The sequence below is a fragment of the Gymnoscopelus microlampas genome, assembly GCF_963454915.1.
Source record: "Gymnoscopelus microlampas genome assembly, chromosome: 18".
Taxonomy (NCBI): Eukaryota; Metazoa; Chordata; class Actinopteri; order Myctophiformes; family Myctophidae; genus Gymnoscopelus; species Gymnoscopelus microlampas.
This window is the reverse complement of record NC_139955.1, coordinates 46,153,219-46,168,560: the sequence shown is the minus strand read 5'-3', so window position 1 is coordinate 46,168,560 and position 15,342 is coordinate 46,153,219. Positions and strand designations below refer to the sequence as shown.

General features: G+C 42.2%; 1 protein-coding gene across 1 annotated transcript in view; it reads right to left on the bottom strand.

Annotated features, from left to right (window-relative positions):
- Positions 1 to 3,985: 3,985 nt before the first annotated feature.
- trappc11 (trafficking protein particle complex subunit 11) overlaps positions 3,986 to 15,342 on the bottom strand; it is a 44,102-nt gene continuing 32,745 nt past the window's right edge. Inside the window, exons 25-30 of the mRNA XM_084085538.1 lie at positions 13,744 to 13,900; positions 10,533 to 10,644; positions 9,455 to 9,546; positions 7,791 to 7,924; positions 5,094 to 5,261; positions 3,986 to 4,899 (exon numbers count right to left, since the gene is read on the bottom strand). Of these exons, the coding sequence (XP_083941664.1) occupies positions 4,855 to 4,899; positions 5,094 to 5,261; positions 7,791 to 7,924; positions 9,455 to 9,546; positions 10,533 to 10,644; positions 13,744 to 13,900 (708 nt within the window). The 3' untranslated portion in view covers positions 3,986 to 4,854. The remainder of the gene's footprint in view (positions 4,900 to 5,093; positions 5,262 to 7,790; positions 7,925 to 9,454; positions 9,547 to 10,532; positions 10,645 to 13,743; positions 13,901 to 15,342) is intronic.

The following is a 15,342-nucleotide window of genomic DNA, read 5'->3' as shown; positions in this document are numbered from 1 at the left end:
ATTGTACTTAAGTACATTTATTGAGTAAATGTACTTAGTTACTTTATACACCACTTATTTACAATTTCAATGTAGAAATGCTATGGGTAACAGCCCTTGTCCATCTGCCACGCCCTCTTTCTGAAGGAAGCCATACTGGACACTCCACAAGTTATTCTTACATGTTCATAAAATGTGCACCAACCGTGTCATCTTGTATTGACAAAAACACATGGTAGTAGCTCTAGGTCCCTATAGGTTACAGGTCAAAGGTACGGGTCATTTAAGAATACATTTCCCAACATAACTACACACTAACTGTGTCACTGTGGTTAGCGACAAGGACATATGCAATTTAGAGTTCTCTAAATGAAATACAGAGTCACACACAACTCATTTTAGATATTCAGAGTTCCTGACAGGCCAAATACATATAGTGTTAAACCAGTGGTGTAAAGTAACTAAGTACATGTACTCAAGTACTGTACTTAGTCATTTTTACTTTGCTGGAGTATTTCCAATTTTCAGTACTTTTTCTTCTACTCCACTACATCTCAGAGGCAAATATTGTACTTTTACTCCACTACAAGTATTTGAAAACTTTAGTTACTAGTTACTTTGTAGATACAAATTATCATATTATAAAACATACATTAACCACTTTAGCCCTATTTTATACATAGGCTATCTACAAGCTTGTAGATCGGCTATTTTCAAACATTTTAGTACTATTACTTGTGGTAGCCTACTTTAAAGTATACTTTTACTCAAGTAACATTTTGAACACAGGCCTTTTACTTGTAACAGAGTATTTTTATATTGTGGTATTGCTACTTTTACTTAAGATATCGGAGTACTTCTTCCACCGCTGATAGCAACATAGGCTTGTCAGAAAACTGTTAGGATTTAGAAGACATCGGCCCCAGGTCTTAATGGGTTAATTCGGGTGGTCCTTCACATGAACATGTTTGAGAAGCACTGGTTTAAAGGTAGGGTAAGTGATTTTCGATAGTACTCATTGCTATAGAGTATTTGTTCAGTAAAAGGAGTCTCCTTGTCTCTCCAGCTCTTTATAAAACAGAAAATGCATTTTCGTGTCAGTTTCATTTCCAATTTTATCCAATCAGGACAGAGAACTCAATCAGGATATAGATTAAACAAGAGACATTGGAAGTGATGACACTAAGAAATGAGCAGACAACATTGGAACTGGAACACTATAAAAATGAAGCTTAAAAATGGGTACTTTCTAATGATTGGCTGAGATTTTGACACCTACCAGAAAATGTATTTTCTGTTTATTAAAGAGCTGGAGAGACGGGGAGACTCCTGTTACTGAACAAACACTCTATAGCAATGATTACTATCAGAATATAGTGCTTTAACCTTTTAACAAAATACTTTTTGTTTTAGCCCAAAAATATCTCTTACCCTACCTTTAAGACCCCAAAGAGGACAATAAACATGTCAATGGAGGTTCACTTACCTCAGAAGCTTCAGTCAAACACCATGATCCATCCTTTACTGCCACTGAGCCTTCAAGGAAATGTCAACATCAACACGTTTTCAGGCCAGAAAATGATTAACATTGACTTTTACTGATTGAACGATTCCTATACGTTTTTAAACTAGGCCGCAGAGACTATGGTCCTACTAGAGTCCTTTGGGCAGAAACCTTGTATCTCCATAATTATTTCAACTTTTTATGTTTTCTTAAATGAATGCCCAACTTCGTCTTACAAGCATGAACACAAAAGTAGTGAAAATAGCATAAAATCTAAAAGCTAAGGAGCAGTGGTGGAAAAAAGTACTCAAATGTTTTACTTAAGTAAAAGTATCAATACCGCACTGTAGAAGTACTCCGCTACAAGTTAAAGTCCGCGGAATTCTAAATTTACTTGAGTAAAAGTACATAAGTATTGGCATCAGAATGTACTTAAAGTACCAAAAGTAAAAGTACAAAAAATGTTTGAAAATAGCCGATCTACAAGCTCACAATGCGTCGCTTTGCGACGCGTTGTGAGCTTGTAGATCGGCTATTTTCAAATAGCCTATGTATAAAATAGGGCTAAAGTGGTTAATGTATGTTTCGTAATATCATAATTTATATCTGAAAAGTAACTAAAAGTTTTCAAGTAATTGTAGTGGAGTAAAAGTACAATATTTGCCTCTGAGATGTAGTGGAGTAGAAGTAAAAGTATTGGAAATTGGAAATACTCAAGTAAAGTACAAATACCTCAAAATTGTACTTAAGTAGAGTACTTAAGTAAATGTACTTAGTTACTTTCCACCACTGCTAAGGAGACGTCACATCACAAGATCGGCTATTTTTGTGCAACACACAGTGTAGCGCCCAAGTCCTATACTTGGGCGAGTTCTGACATGTGATAGAATACCTGAGGTCTAAAAAGTGTCTCTGTGAGTTCATAAATAAACACTTTATTCTCTATTATAGCTTTAGTGACAATCACTTTTAGCATACAATACACTGAATACAGACATAAATAAATAAACTTAAACGCACAGCACAGTCCACCAGCTCCTCTGAACACAGTCTAAAGCCGTTTGCCTCTGACACTGGCAGAGACCTTACAGACCTCGTTAAGTACCTAGGCAACCTTGGCCTTGACCGCACCCTGCGGTGATGTCATCAAATTAGAAACAAGTGAAATGGCTCAATAGCTAATAATAATAATGAAAAACAAAGAGATACAAGGTTTCTCCCTGTAAGTAACAAGGTACAACATGCAGGTTCCTGCATACCAATGTACTGTATGACTGATTTACTGTCTCCATCATTGGCAAATCCTGAGCTTACAGCATCCAAGGCCCCTTGGTGTCCAACAGCGTTGTCATATTTTAGTCATCTGAAACGTTTTAGTTTTTGTCTAGTTTTAGTCAACTAAATATACAGTTGATTTTGTCGACAAATAATGTATTTTGGCGGTGCCTTGATTGATTCCCTTCTCCACTAGATCCCTCACTAACATTTTAGTCTAGTTTTCATTTGTTGACGGAATTGTCAATATATTTAGTCTTCATACCTTATTTTTTATTTAGTTTTCGTCAGTGAAAAAAAGGTAGTCGACGAACATTTTTCATTATAGTTTTAGTCGTCAAAATCAACACTGGTGTGGAGTCCCAGTTGTGATGGGAAAGGTATACTCAACTCCAGTAATTGAGGCAAAGTATAGATACTCCTGGTCAAATATTACTCAACGTACAAGTGAAAGTTGCTCAGTCAAATTTGTACTTGAGTATTCAAAAGTACAAACAATACTGATAGTAGTGAAGAAAGAAATAGCAGATCTACTGTATAAGCTCACAAAATGTTGCATCGCGATTGCTCACATGTAATGAGTCACACACACATGCGCACATACACATACAGATACTCGCACGCACGCCCGCACCCACACCAAGATCAACAGGACCACGATGGAATTTTTTCTTGTGTCTATCCTTTTAACTATGTACATTGTTTTGTTATGTGCAAATTGTCAATAAATCAATCAATCAATTACTAATTTTTACTCACATTACTTACCGGAACGGCTCTGGCTCAGGAGGTATAGCTGCCGCTTGAGTAACGGAAGGTTCCTGGTTCGATCCCCGGCTCTCCCTGGGTTAGTGTCAGCGTCCTTGAGCAAGACCTTACCAGGACGTCATTTGGGGTTCCCACCCCTCTAGCTTTCACATTTTTGCACATTAATCAGATTTTTAGATCGACACTTATAGACACATGTTTTCGTTCTGCAACCGTACATTGATTAATCACTTAAAATGGCCTCCCTATTTAGGGCATATCATTACATGCAAAAATGTAAAAAAAAATAACTACCTGTGAAAAACAATAACGCACGCTGGAACATGAACTCTGGACTGAAACCAAGTGAGCGGAGAAGGACAATAACAAGGTATACACCTGTATGTGTTAACAGACATTTAATGGCATGATGATCATTACCATCACACTCCTCCTCACAAACCTTCAATACAACTCACATCAGATTCATCACTTTATTTCCACTGATAAAATGACAGTGTGTTAAGACAAGACCTGCAGCTACTGAACAACGATCAGCCGTCGGTCACACAAAGCACACAAATAGTCATTAATTCTATCATTTTGTCAGCGACACAGCAACACAACTTACAGAGTACACTGGAAAACTGTGTGAGATGGTGGCTGATATGACAGATAACTTAAGGTCACCTTTATTTCAAAATGTTTTGTCAAATGTTAAGTTAACCCTTTAAGACCTGTAACGCGTTACGCATCTGTGTCATTTTAGATTTCTTTGGCTATTCAAAAATAGCAGATATACTTGTAGATCTGCTATTTTTTGGAAAATAGTTAACATTTGTGCAAATCTTTGCTTCTGCGTCTTCTAAATCCTAACAGTTTTTTTTTTGTTTAACATATGTTGCTATAATATCAGTTTTTGCATGTCAAGGACATGTATTTGGCCGCGGACCCCCATCTCAAAATATGTTCTTCCAGGGACCCCCCAGAAGCAAAGATTTCAGTTCCAAATGTTCGCTTGAAAAAAAATATATTGAAAGATTTGCACAAATTTTCACGATTTCTCAAGAATAGCAGATCTACAAGCTCATAGCGCGGCACTCGGTGCCGCGCTATGAGCTTGTAGATCTGCTATTTTTGAATAGCCCAAGTGTAAAATAATGCTTTTTCGCTCAAATCAAGAAGTGACACAGATGCGTTCCAGGTCTTAAAGGGTTAATGCAGTTGAAGAAAACGCTGAGTGGGAGCAGATTCTCAGAACGTGGTTTCAGAGCTATAGATGAAAGAAATGAAGGAATGTGTGTGTGTGTGTGTGTGTGTGTGTGTGTGTGTGTGTGTGTGTGTTCATCTCAGGCAGCAGCGATGGAGTCCTCATCCGCCTGGCGTCCCTGAGGCTGAAAATGAAACCCAGGGCAAAACAATGTTGTACAAAATGGCATTCAGAGAATCAGCATCCTGAAATGTTGACGTCCTCACAGGTAACACAGTAATACAAACGTGTGTGTGTGTGTGTGTGTGTGTGTGTGTGTGTGTGTGTGTGTGTGTGTGTGTGTGTGTGTGTGTGTGTGTGTGTGTGTGTGTGTGTCACCTTGATGAAGATGCGTTGCGGTAGGAAGCGTCTCAGAGTGTGTGTGTTGGTTTGGGGGCAGCGAGGCAGGCTGATGCTCAGCTGGGGGAGGGTCTGGTAGCCCGCCATCAGGGGGTAGAAGTTGTACAGCATGTCCTGCTCCGAGCCGGGCAGGATGCGAAGACGCACCTACAGCGCACACACACACACACACACACACACACACACACACACACACACGTTGATTTTGACAGCACATTTTGATTTAGTTTTAGTCATAGTCTTTTGAATCATTGTATTTATTTATTTTTTATTTTTTTTATTTTATCCCGCGATTTTTGTAACCCATTTTTTTCACCCGGTGCCAATTTCCTAAGTGATCCTGGGCGCTACACCAGCCCTACACCAGCCCTACACCAGCCCTACACCAGCCCTACACCAGCCCTACACCAGCCCTACACCAGCCCTACACCAGCCCTACACCAGTCCTACACCAGTCCCCCACAGCCTCGGGAGGCCAGGGCCGAGCTCATGCTTCCTTCAGTGCATGAGAGCCAACTGACCTTCTTGTCACCTGACAGGGGGGAGTTTCCCTGGTTGGACGTAGCGCGTGGAAGGAACACGTTATTCCAACCAGTTCCCTTCCCCTCCATCAGGCGCCCCGGCTGTCATGGGGGAGGCGGTATAGTGACCAGGATTACTACATGTTTTTGTGAGGGTATTAACTACCCTAGGAGACACGGGGAGAACATGCAAACTCCACACAGAAAGGCCCTTTCGCCAACCCCACCTAGGGTATGGGCGCTGATGATGCGGAGGAGAAGACACGCGGAATCGAACCCAGGACCTTCTAGCTGTGAGGCGACAGCGCTACCGACTGCGCCACCATATTTGTTATTTTGTATTATTGTAGTGGTTCTAAAAGTGAGGTCCAGGGACTCTCTGCGTTACTTGAAGGGGTTCCGCAGGGGTTGACAGTTTACAAATGGACCCTCGCAGGTCTGTAACTCTGAGAGTGTACAGAGTTCCTTGAAATTAAAAAGTTTGAGAACAACCGGTATTGTAATCGTACAGAGCAGTGGTTCTCAAACCATTTCATGTCAAGGACCCCGAAAAATGATATGTATTCGGCTGCGGACCCCCCATCTCAAAATATTTGAAGCATAACAATAACAGAAGCAAAGATTTGAGTTACAAATGTTGGCTTTAAATATATATATAATTCAAAGATTTGCACACATTTTCACGATTTCTCAAAAAGCTCGTAGCGCGGCACTCGGTGCCGAGCTATGAGCTTGTACATCTGCTATTTTTGAATAGCAAAAGAAATCTTAAAGTGACACAGATGATGCGTTCCCGGATTGAATGGGTTAAAAACAGTTGGAGAACCAGCGGTATTGTAACGGTATAGCAGACGTGAGGTCCACATAACCAGCTCTGACCGTGTGGTAAACCCTGTTCTGGAAACGGTTCCAAAATGTGATGGAAACCGGTTCCTCCGGTTCTCCGGATCCCGACTATCTGTGATCAGTCAGTTGGTGATGTGTCGTTCATGATCGATTCGTTCAAAAGAACTAGTTCATTTGCCGTGAACGCGAACAAAGCTCGTTCACTTTCTGAAACTGTTAGGTTCACGCGCGACGCGATGGTGTCTTACACACATTATAAAACATACATTAACACATTGACTGCCAGTCGCGTAGATCTACGCGAACCGATTAAAAGCCGCCACGTGCCAATCGCGTAGATCTACGCCAACTGGTGTTATTTTGAAATTCCGTGAAAATTAGAAAAATTGCACTTTCCGAATTTTTGGATCCCCTTCCGGTTCCGGTAGCACCACCGGAAACGAAATTATTTGTGTTCCGTTTTTTTCGATCGTATCCGCTTCCTGTCTGGGATCCGGTTTTAAAGTCGATTATCTCGTTGTTGTTTTTTCCCCTCGCTGATCACTGTCTAGTGCTCACCGCTGTAGCTTCAAGATGGCGGAACGTAAGGGGACGCGGTTTGCACTGCTCGTCGCACACAGATGCCCTGTGTGTGTAGAACCAAATGAACGCGCACTTTTAACGGATTTAGCGAGGTCTATGGCGACATGAAAAAAACAAAAAAACAACAATAAAACCTTGGCACTGGTATGCGTCCGCTGGCCTAGCGGTCCAGGCGCATACCACATGCTAGTAATCCAGCTTGACAGCGCGTCGCAGGTTCGACTCCCGATCCCGACAACCTTTGCTGTATGTCATTCCCCCATCTCTCTCCCCATTTCCTGTCAGCCTACTATCCTATCAATAAAGGCAGAAAAAGCCCAAAAAATATCTTGGAAAAAAAAAATAAAACCTTGGCACTGGTGAGTACATTATGAGATTAAACTCTGGCATGGAATGTGTTAACCACTTTAGCCCTATTTTATACCTAGGCTATTTGAAAATAGCAGATCTACAAGCTCACAACGCGTCGCATCGCGACGCGTTGTGGCCTTGTAGATCGGCTATTTTCAAATATGTTAGTACTTTTACTTTTGGTGCTTTAAGTATATTTAGATGCCAATACTTTCGTACTTTTACTCGAGTAAATTTTGAAAAACTAGAAAATAGCGCTACTGAACGAGAATGTGAACGAATCATTTTGAACGAATCATTGCCGCGAACGAAATCGTTCGTTCACTGAAATGAACTTTTTTCTTCCCCCACCACTACGGTCGGTGTGATGTTTCACCTGCTTGAGTCCAGAGAACATGAAGGCGTCGGACGGCTCCACGGCCATCTCTACCTCCTGCACCAGAGCCGTTCTGTTCTCTATGTGGTAGCACACCGCCAGAGACTCTCTGACACGACCGAACGAAGGCAGGTCTGGAAACACACACACACACACACACACACACACACACACACACACACACAAACACACAATCACAGTATTCTATTTAGACCCTCCGGAAAAATGCAATTATGCGATCACATAATTTACCGCATAATCAGCCAATTGGCGCAGGGGTCAATAGTATGCATATTTCCGCATATTTAGCAACTTTTTTGCATACTGTATCTCGCTACTTTCCGTATTTTTCGCAACTTCACGCAATTTCACTGCATAAAACCACATAAAAACCTTGCATTTTCATTTCATATCAAGGATTTTAGTCTGCATAATCAAGGATTTTGACCGTGTTTTTCTGGAGGCTCTATATACTATTGATGTTACTACCGTTCTACCGTACTACCGATGTTTAGACGCGTTCGCGCGTCTTACTTGTGATGTTACTACCGCTGTATAGTATGAAAATGTATTGAGAAACTGTTGTTGCCGATATATATGTCATCTTGTCATCTCCCGCCTGGACTACTGCAACTCCCTCCTGGCTGGTGCTCCGGCATCTGCCATCAGACCTCTGGAGCTTGTTCAGAAAGCTGCAGCTCGTCTGGTGTTCAACCGCCCCAAGTTCTCCCACACAACTATCGTTCTCCGTTCTCTACACTGGCTCCCCGTAGCAGCTCGGATCCAGTTTAAAACCCTGGTGCTAGCCTATAGGGCAGTGAAAGGAACAGCTCCTTCCTACCTCCAGGCTATGGTTGATGCCTACACCCCTGCCCGACCACTTCGGTCTGCCACCTCGGGGCGACTGATTGCCTCGTCACTCAAGGGTCCTTCTGGTCGATCGACACGGTCACAACTTTTTTCTGTTCTGGCCCCACAGTGGTGGAATGAACTTCCCACTGAAGTCAGGACAGCAGAGTCACTGCCCATCTTTCGCCGCAGGCTGAAAACCCACCTCTTCAGGAAACACTACCCTTCCTCTTTGTCTGGCTTACTTGTTGTTAACTAGTTGTACAAACTCTTGTTTTACTGTTGTACTGTTTTATTGGACCTTGTTTAGTCGATACACTTTTTGTATTAGCTCGTGCTCATTTGATTTTGCTATTTTGTCTCATCTGTTTAAGAAAGTAGGTAGCTGATATATAGCACTTTTACCTTAGCGCTAGGCATACTCTTGGTTGCTTGTTTTTGCAGGAAATGCACTTAAGACTTCCGGTGATTAGTAGTTTTGTTCCCTACCTATGTTGAATGCACTTATTGTAAGTCGCTTTGGATAAAAGCGTCTGCTAAATGACTGTAATGTAATGTAATGTAATGTAATATAATACTAGGAGGTTTCGGGTCGCTACGAACCCCCCCGATCCAATCGATGTGGCCGGCTATCTTCTCAACGGCCCCAAACTAGACTAACAGCACAGCATCAGCCCAGCTACAAGGTCTGTCCGAGGGATGGTCTCTATCAGGACATGAGGCAGAGTGGTGTGTCTGTGTGTGTGTGTGTGTGTGTGTGTGTGTGTGTGTGTGTGTGTGTGTGTGTGTGTGTGTGCGTGTGTGTGTGTACTCACCAGCGTGGACATACAGAGGGATGGTCTCTATGAGGACATGAGGCAGAGTGACAGCAGTCTGGACCAGTGGACTCTCTGGACTGGACGACTGTCTGCAGGAGGACAGGTAAAGGAACCCTTAAAAGCCTTGTCGCCCAAAATAGCCAATTGGCCATCTCCGCTGTGGAACACCGGCACGCAACCAAGTATAAATCACTCTTTGGGCCGGGACTGCTGACCTAGCGGTTCGGTCACCCCAGCTCCACTGTAGCCTGACAGCGCATCGTAGGTTCGAGTCCCGATCCCGATGGCCTTTGCTGCATGTTACTCCCCATCTCTCCCCCCATTTCCTGTCTACTTCACTATCAATAAAGGCATAAAAGGCCTTTTATCACTCTTTGAGCCTCTAGAGCAGGGGTCTTCAACAGGGGGTCCGGGACCCCAAGGGGGTCCTCAGAGTTACTATAGGGGGTCCGCCAAATATGTGATAGAATTTAGTTTTTTTTACATTAACCACTTAACCACTATTTTTGGCAAAGAGGCAGGCTATAGGTGTCGAGGGAAAAAAGAACAGTAAATGTAAACAAAAAAAGTTGAATCAAAAACACAACTTTATACAATATAGAGTAGGGGGTCCCTGCTACATCTCTCTCTCAGCTAGGGGGTCCTTGGGCTGAAAACGTTGAAGACCCCTGCTCTAGAGTTCAATGATTAGCCATGTGACAAAGCTGAGTTAAAACTTGCAAATCAATCAGCCGGTATCATGTGCCGACCTGCATGTTCTACTAGTGCAGCGGGTGACTTGATGCACACACTGCCCCCCCCCCACACCTGAAATAATACATTTTAAAAGTATACAAAAAACACATTCTATAATAGGATAAAAGAAAATATTACACATTATGAGAGGAATTAAGCTGTAGAGTTATGAGCCACACTTTTTACCATTAAGTGTGTGTGCGTGTGTGTGTGTGTGTGTGTGTGTGTGTGTGTGTGTGTGTGTGTGTGTGTGTGTGTGTGTGTGTGTGTGTGTGTGTGTGTGTGTGTGTGTGTGTGCGTGCGTGCGTGCGTGTGCGTGTGTGTGTGTGTGTGTACACACCTCCTCCATGATATCAGGTATTGCCCCGCCCCCACGGTGGCGTTATCGATATCTACCGGTGGACACTGGAGACAGAAACACTCGCTGGCGCACTCCCCTGTCTGGAGAACCACTACACACACAAAAACCATGAATTGAAAAAACACGGCCCACTCACGTGTTAGGACTATATCAGTCACCAGAGCCAAAGATGTGTTTTCAATGAATCTAACATGGTTAAAATGGAAGTTACAATGGGCCTCATTCACTAGGCTTGCTTATGTCAATATTTTGTACTTTACACAAATTCCCACGTTACGAGTCTGATTCATCAATCTTTTTTTTGTCCGTGAATTTTGACGGACGTCCGCTCTTTCTCTCGTCTGCTCGGAAGCAGACTGACATGGGACCAAAGCTTGTGTGTGTCATTAGAATGCCTTATTCTTCATTCAAAATCAATTACGATAGTGCCAAACCTCAAATAAAATATTTATGTGCTCAACATTTGTCAAACGCATATAAAAAAATCACACCCTGTGTGAAGGTAGCGGCGCCTTTGATACATTTTGTCATCGATATGTGTTTATAATGTGTTTATAGCCACGTGTCACGTGAAGCTTGACCAATCACTTTGTTGACGTACGCACCTGACCAATCAGAACGTTGACGCACACGCACAAAGTCAGGTATAGAGCAGGATCCGCTCTATACCTAAAGGTATAGAGCAGCTAGCGCCGCTAAAAATCACACCCTGTGTGAAGAGAGTGGTGCCTTTGATGAGCCCTGTATTGGTATTGATGCTGTCATCAATGTTTGTTTATTGGACAGACATACATACATACATAGGGACACACGGACAAAGTCAGATATAGGAGTGGTTGGCACCACTCAAAAAATCACACCCTGTGTGAAGTGAGTGGTGCCTTTGATGAGCCCCGTATTGACCCCCGTATTGATGTTGTCATCAATGTTTGTGGACAGACATACATACATACATACGGACACACGGACAAAGCCAGATATAGGAGTGGTTGGCACCACTCAAAAAAAGAAAGAATATGTCAAACGATCTATTGCTTGTATTGCATATTATAGACATGATGCAAATTCAACCGATTTGTATTTCTTTTCAGTTGACGCATATAGAGCTGAATTATTAGTTCCCTCTGTGTGTTTGCCGTTAGTGTAACTGTGGCACAGTTTCGCCTATTGGGCTTTCATGACATCGTCGCACAAGGGTCCTTCTGGACGATCTACACGGTCACAACTTTTTTTCTGTTCTGGCCCCACAGTGGTGGAATGAACTCCCCACTGATGTCAGGACAGCAGAGTCACTGATGTCAGGACAGCAGAGACACTGATGTCAGGACAGCAGAGTCACTGCCCATCTTTCGCCGCAGACTGAAAACCCACCTCTTCAGGAAACACTACCCTTCCTCTTCGCCTTGCCTGCTTGTTGTTAACTAGTTGTACGAACTCTTGTTTGATTATTGTATTGTTTTATTGGATCTTGTTTAGTCGATACACTTATTTGTTTTAGCTCTTGCTCATTTGATTTTGCTATTTGTCTCATCTGTTTAAGGAAGTAGGTAGCTGATATATTGCACTTTTACTTTAGCGCTAGGTATACTCTTAGTTGCTTGTTTTAGCAGAAAATGCACTTAGGACTTCTGGTGATTAGTAGTATCGTTCCCTACCTATTAGTCCAGGGGCCAACACTGATATTTTCACAAATTGGTACCACCTGAGGTGGCCGTAAAGTTTTTGTATGTTTGTATTCCTACATGTCTCTAGTTTATATTTTGGTATGATACATCTTCCAATTCAGTAGCTTAATGGCAGTTATCACTACCTACCAGCTAATGTATCCGGTAGGAGACACAAAGTAGAATCTTTGTGTCTCCTACCGGAAATACACCCGGGCATCAAATTATTGCGACAAAAAACAAAATATATCCATGTATTCAAGGCTTCATGGGGTGTGCAATTGATAACTTCTCAGATTTTTGGTGTTTGCAAAAAGACTGCTTTCCATAAGCTTGTAAAAGCTGACCCTCCTTCGGTCTAGGGTGGTCATAGCTGAATGGGTAGAGAGTCCCCCTGGGAAACTTAAAGGAGGAGTTCACCCAAAAATGATTATTTTCTGTCAATTGCACACCCCATGAAGCCTTGAATACATGGATATATTTTGTTTTTTGTCGCAATAATTTGATGCCCGGGTGTATTTCCGGTAGGAGACACAAAGATTCTACTTTGTGTCTCCTAACGGATACATTAGCCGGTTTAGAGTGATTACTGTCATTAAGCTACTGAATTGGAAGATGTATCATACCAAAATATAAACTAGAGACATGTAGGAATACAAAAATACCAAAAATGTACGGCCACCTTAGGTGGTACCAAAATCTGCCTTGGCCCCTGGACTATATGTTGAATGCACTTATTGTAAGTCGCTTTGGATAAAAGCGTCTGCTAAATGACTGTAATATAATGTAATGTAATGCCAACTCCAATGTCGTGCTATTAATTCATAATATTGACCACATCACATGAACGCAGTCTTAACATCTGATGAGGCGACAGTATGGATGAAGTGTAGCAGTGTCCATTACTCCATTTCCAATTCAGATGTAGGACAGTGGAGGGTTCGTGGATGATCTACTGTATACGGGAGCGCGATCGTGACTTTCAGACAAAAATGAGGAACACCTGTGATCCGCACGTATCAGAGATTTACACCCCGTCTGGTGAATCGCACGTCAGATTGTGCTTAGGGAAAATATACACACCCCTTCAGTCACTTTATTAGGAACAGCTTAGTGCAGTGGTCCGGGGACCACCAGTGGTCCTTGAGGGGGTACCAGGGAGTCCCCAGCAAAAATAGTTAACATAGCGTCACAATCATTTTAACCACTTAGCTTTGGCTATTCAAAAATAGCAGATCTACAAGCTATGAGCTTGTATATCTGCTATTTTTGAAAAATCTTGAAAATGTGTGCATATCTTTGAATATATATATTTTTTAAAGCGAACATTTTAACTCAAATCTTTGCTTCTGGGGGGGTCACTGGCACAACATTTTCAGATGGGGGTCCGCGGCCAAATGCATATAAATTTAGGGGTCCTTGGCATGAAAAAGGTTGAAAACCACTGGCTTAGTGAATGAGGCCCAATGGGTTTGTATAGGAAGGGGGCAATTATTGCACCACAAATAATGGTCATGATGGTGCACCTTGTTGGAGCTGGGAGGCTGGCTGGGAGGTGTTGGAGGTCATGGTCAGCAGCTGTAGAGAGGAGGTGCTGAGGAGCAGAGGCCACGGAGAGGAGGACAGCACGTCCGTCATCAACAGGAAGGGAATGTCAGCCACCACACGGTCCAACGGCTCAAACTACACGCGCGCACACGCGCACACACACACACACACACACACACACACGCACACACACACACACACACAATTTTTTTTTGCAAATCTTTGAATATAAATATATTTTTAAAGCCAACATTTTTAACTCAAATCTTTGCTTCTGGGGGGTCCCTGGAACAAAATATTTTTAGATGGGGGTCCGCGGTCAAATACATATAATGTTGGGGGCCCTTGACATGAAAAGGTTTGAGAACCAATGCTGTACAATACAGTTTCCATTGGTCCTGACTCTGAGCCAGAGGTAAGGTAAAGCGACAGCTTAGGGCCTGTCTAGTAATATTATAACCATGTCTATCATTTACTGGTGGTAATAGCTGTCAAAACAAACTGAAGGGTTTCCGTGAGGAAATGTTGAGGGTGCAAATCATTCATCAAGTGGTTAATTCATCATGTATTTGTGTAAGCTTGTGCAACAGGGTTTTTTCCTACAAATGTGGTGGAGTGAAATGTAGTGGAGTTGAAGTCATACGTCATACCTCCCTTTCCCTGATTTATGAATGCAGGAGAAAACCACAGATAGCATATGATGCTATGAATGAATGATACGCCACATTTAGAGAAATATAACATTACAAATAAAGACGTGGAGTGAAAGATTTGCAATCAGTGCATCCTGACTGAGCAGATAGATTTGAAACTGTGGCCACATCATTTCACTAAGTCCTGTTTTTGGTTTCCTTATTTTCTTTCACCATCACTATTCTTCACCCCTTTCCTGAAAATGGCAAATGACGGGAGCTTTTAGGACAAAAACATGTCCAACCACTGTTTTACATTATTAGTGTGGTTGCCCAACAGGGCAACCAGACTATAGTACTCTATACACTTTCCATCTTTATAGATTAACTTTTTTCGAACCGCATCTCCTCCCACAGTTTTTATACCCTAATGTTGTGGCATATATCAAAATGACCGTCTACATCGGGAATCGTGCGCTTGTATTTTGCTAAGAGATTGGTTAAGTAGTTTAATTGATATTGATTTATTAGTGCATTAAATTTGCCCCCTCCACTTTAATGGAAAAGTGACAAAACTCACATTCAAGTATTTTTTTCTCAGAAACCGTAAGAGCTAGAGTTATCAGATTTGGAGGGATAATTCATAATATTGTCCGAAATTATTGAAAAAAATATCACACCATTCGGCCTCATGGTGGCGCTATAACAGCCCCCTTTACGTTTTGGCCCGTAACTCTTGAACCGTAGGTCCGAAAATCAAAATTTCTTTTCACCTGGATTCCTTGGGTCACTACGCATCTCCCCATATAGGCCACGCCCATTTGCGTCAGGATAGATTTTTTGATATTGATTTATTTGTGCATTAAATTTCCCCATCCACTTTCATGGGAATTGCAAAAACTCCCATTCAAGTATTTTTTTCTCGGAAACCGTAAGGGCTACAGT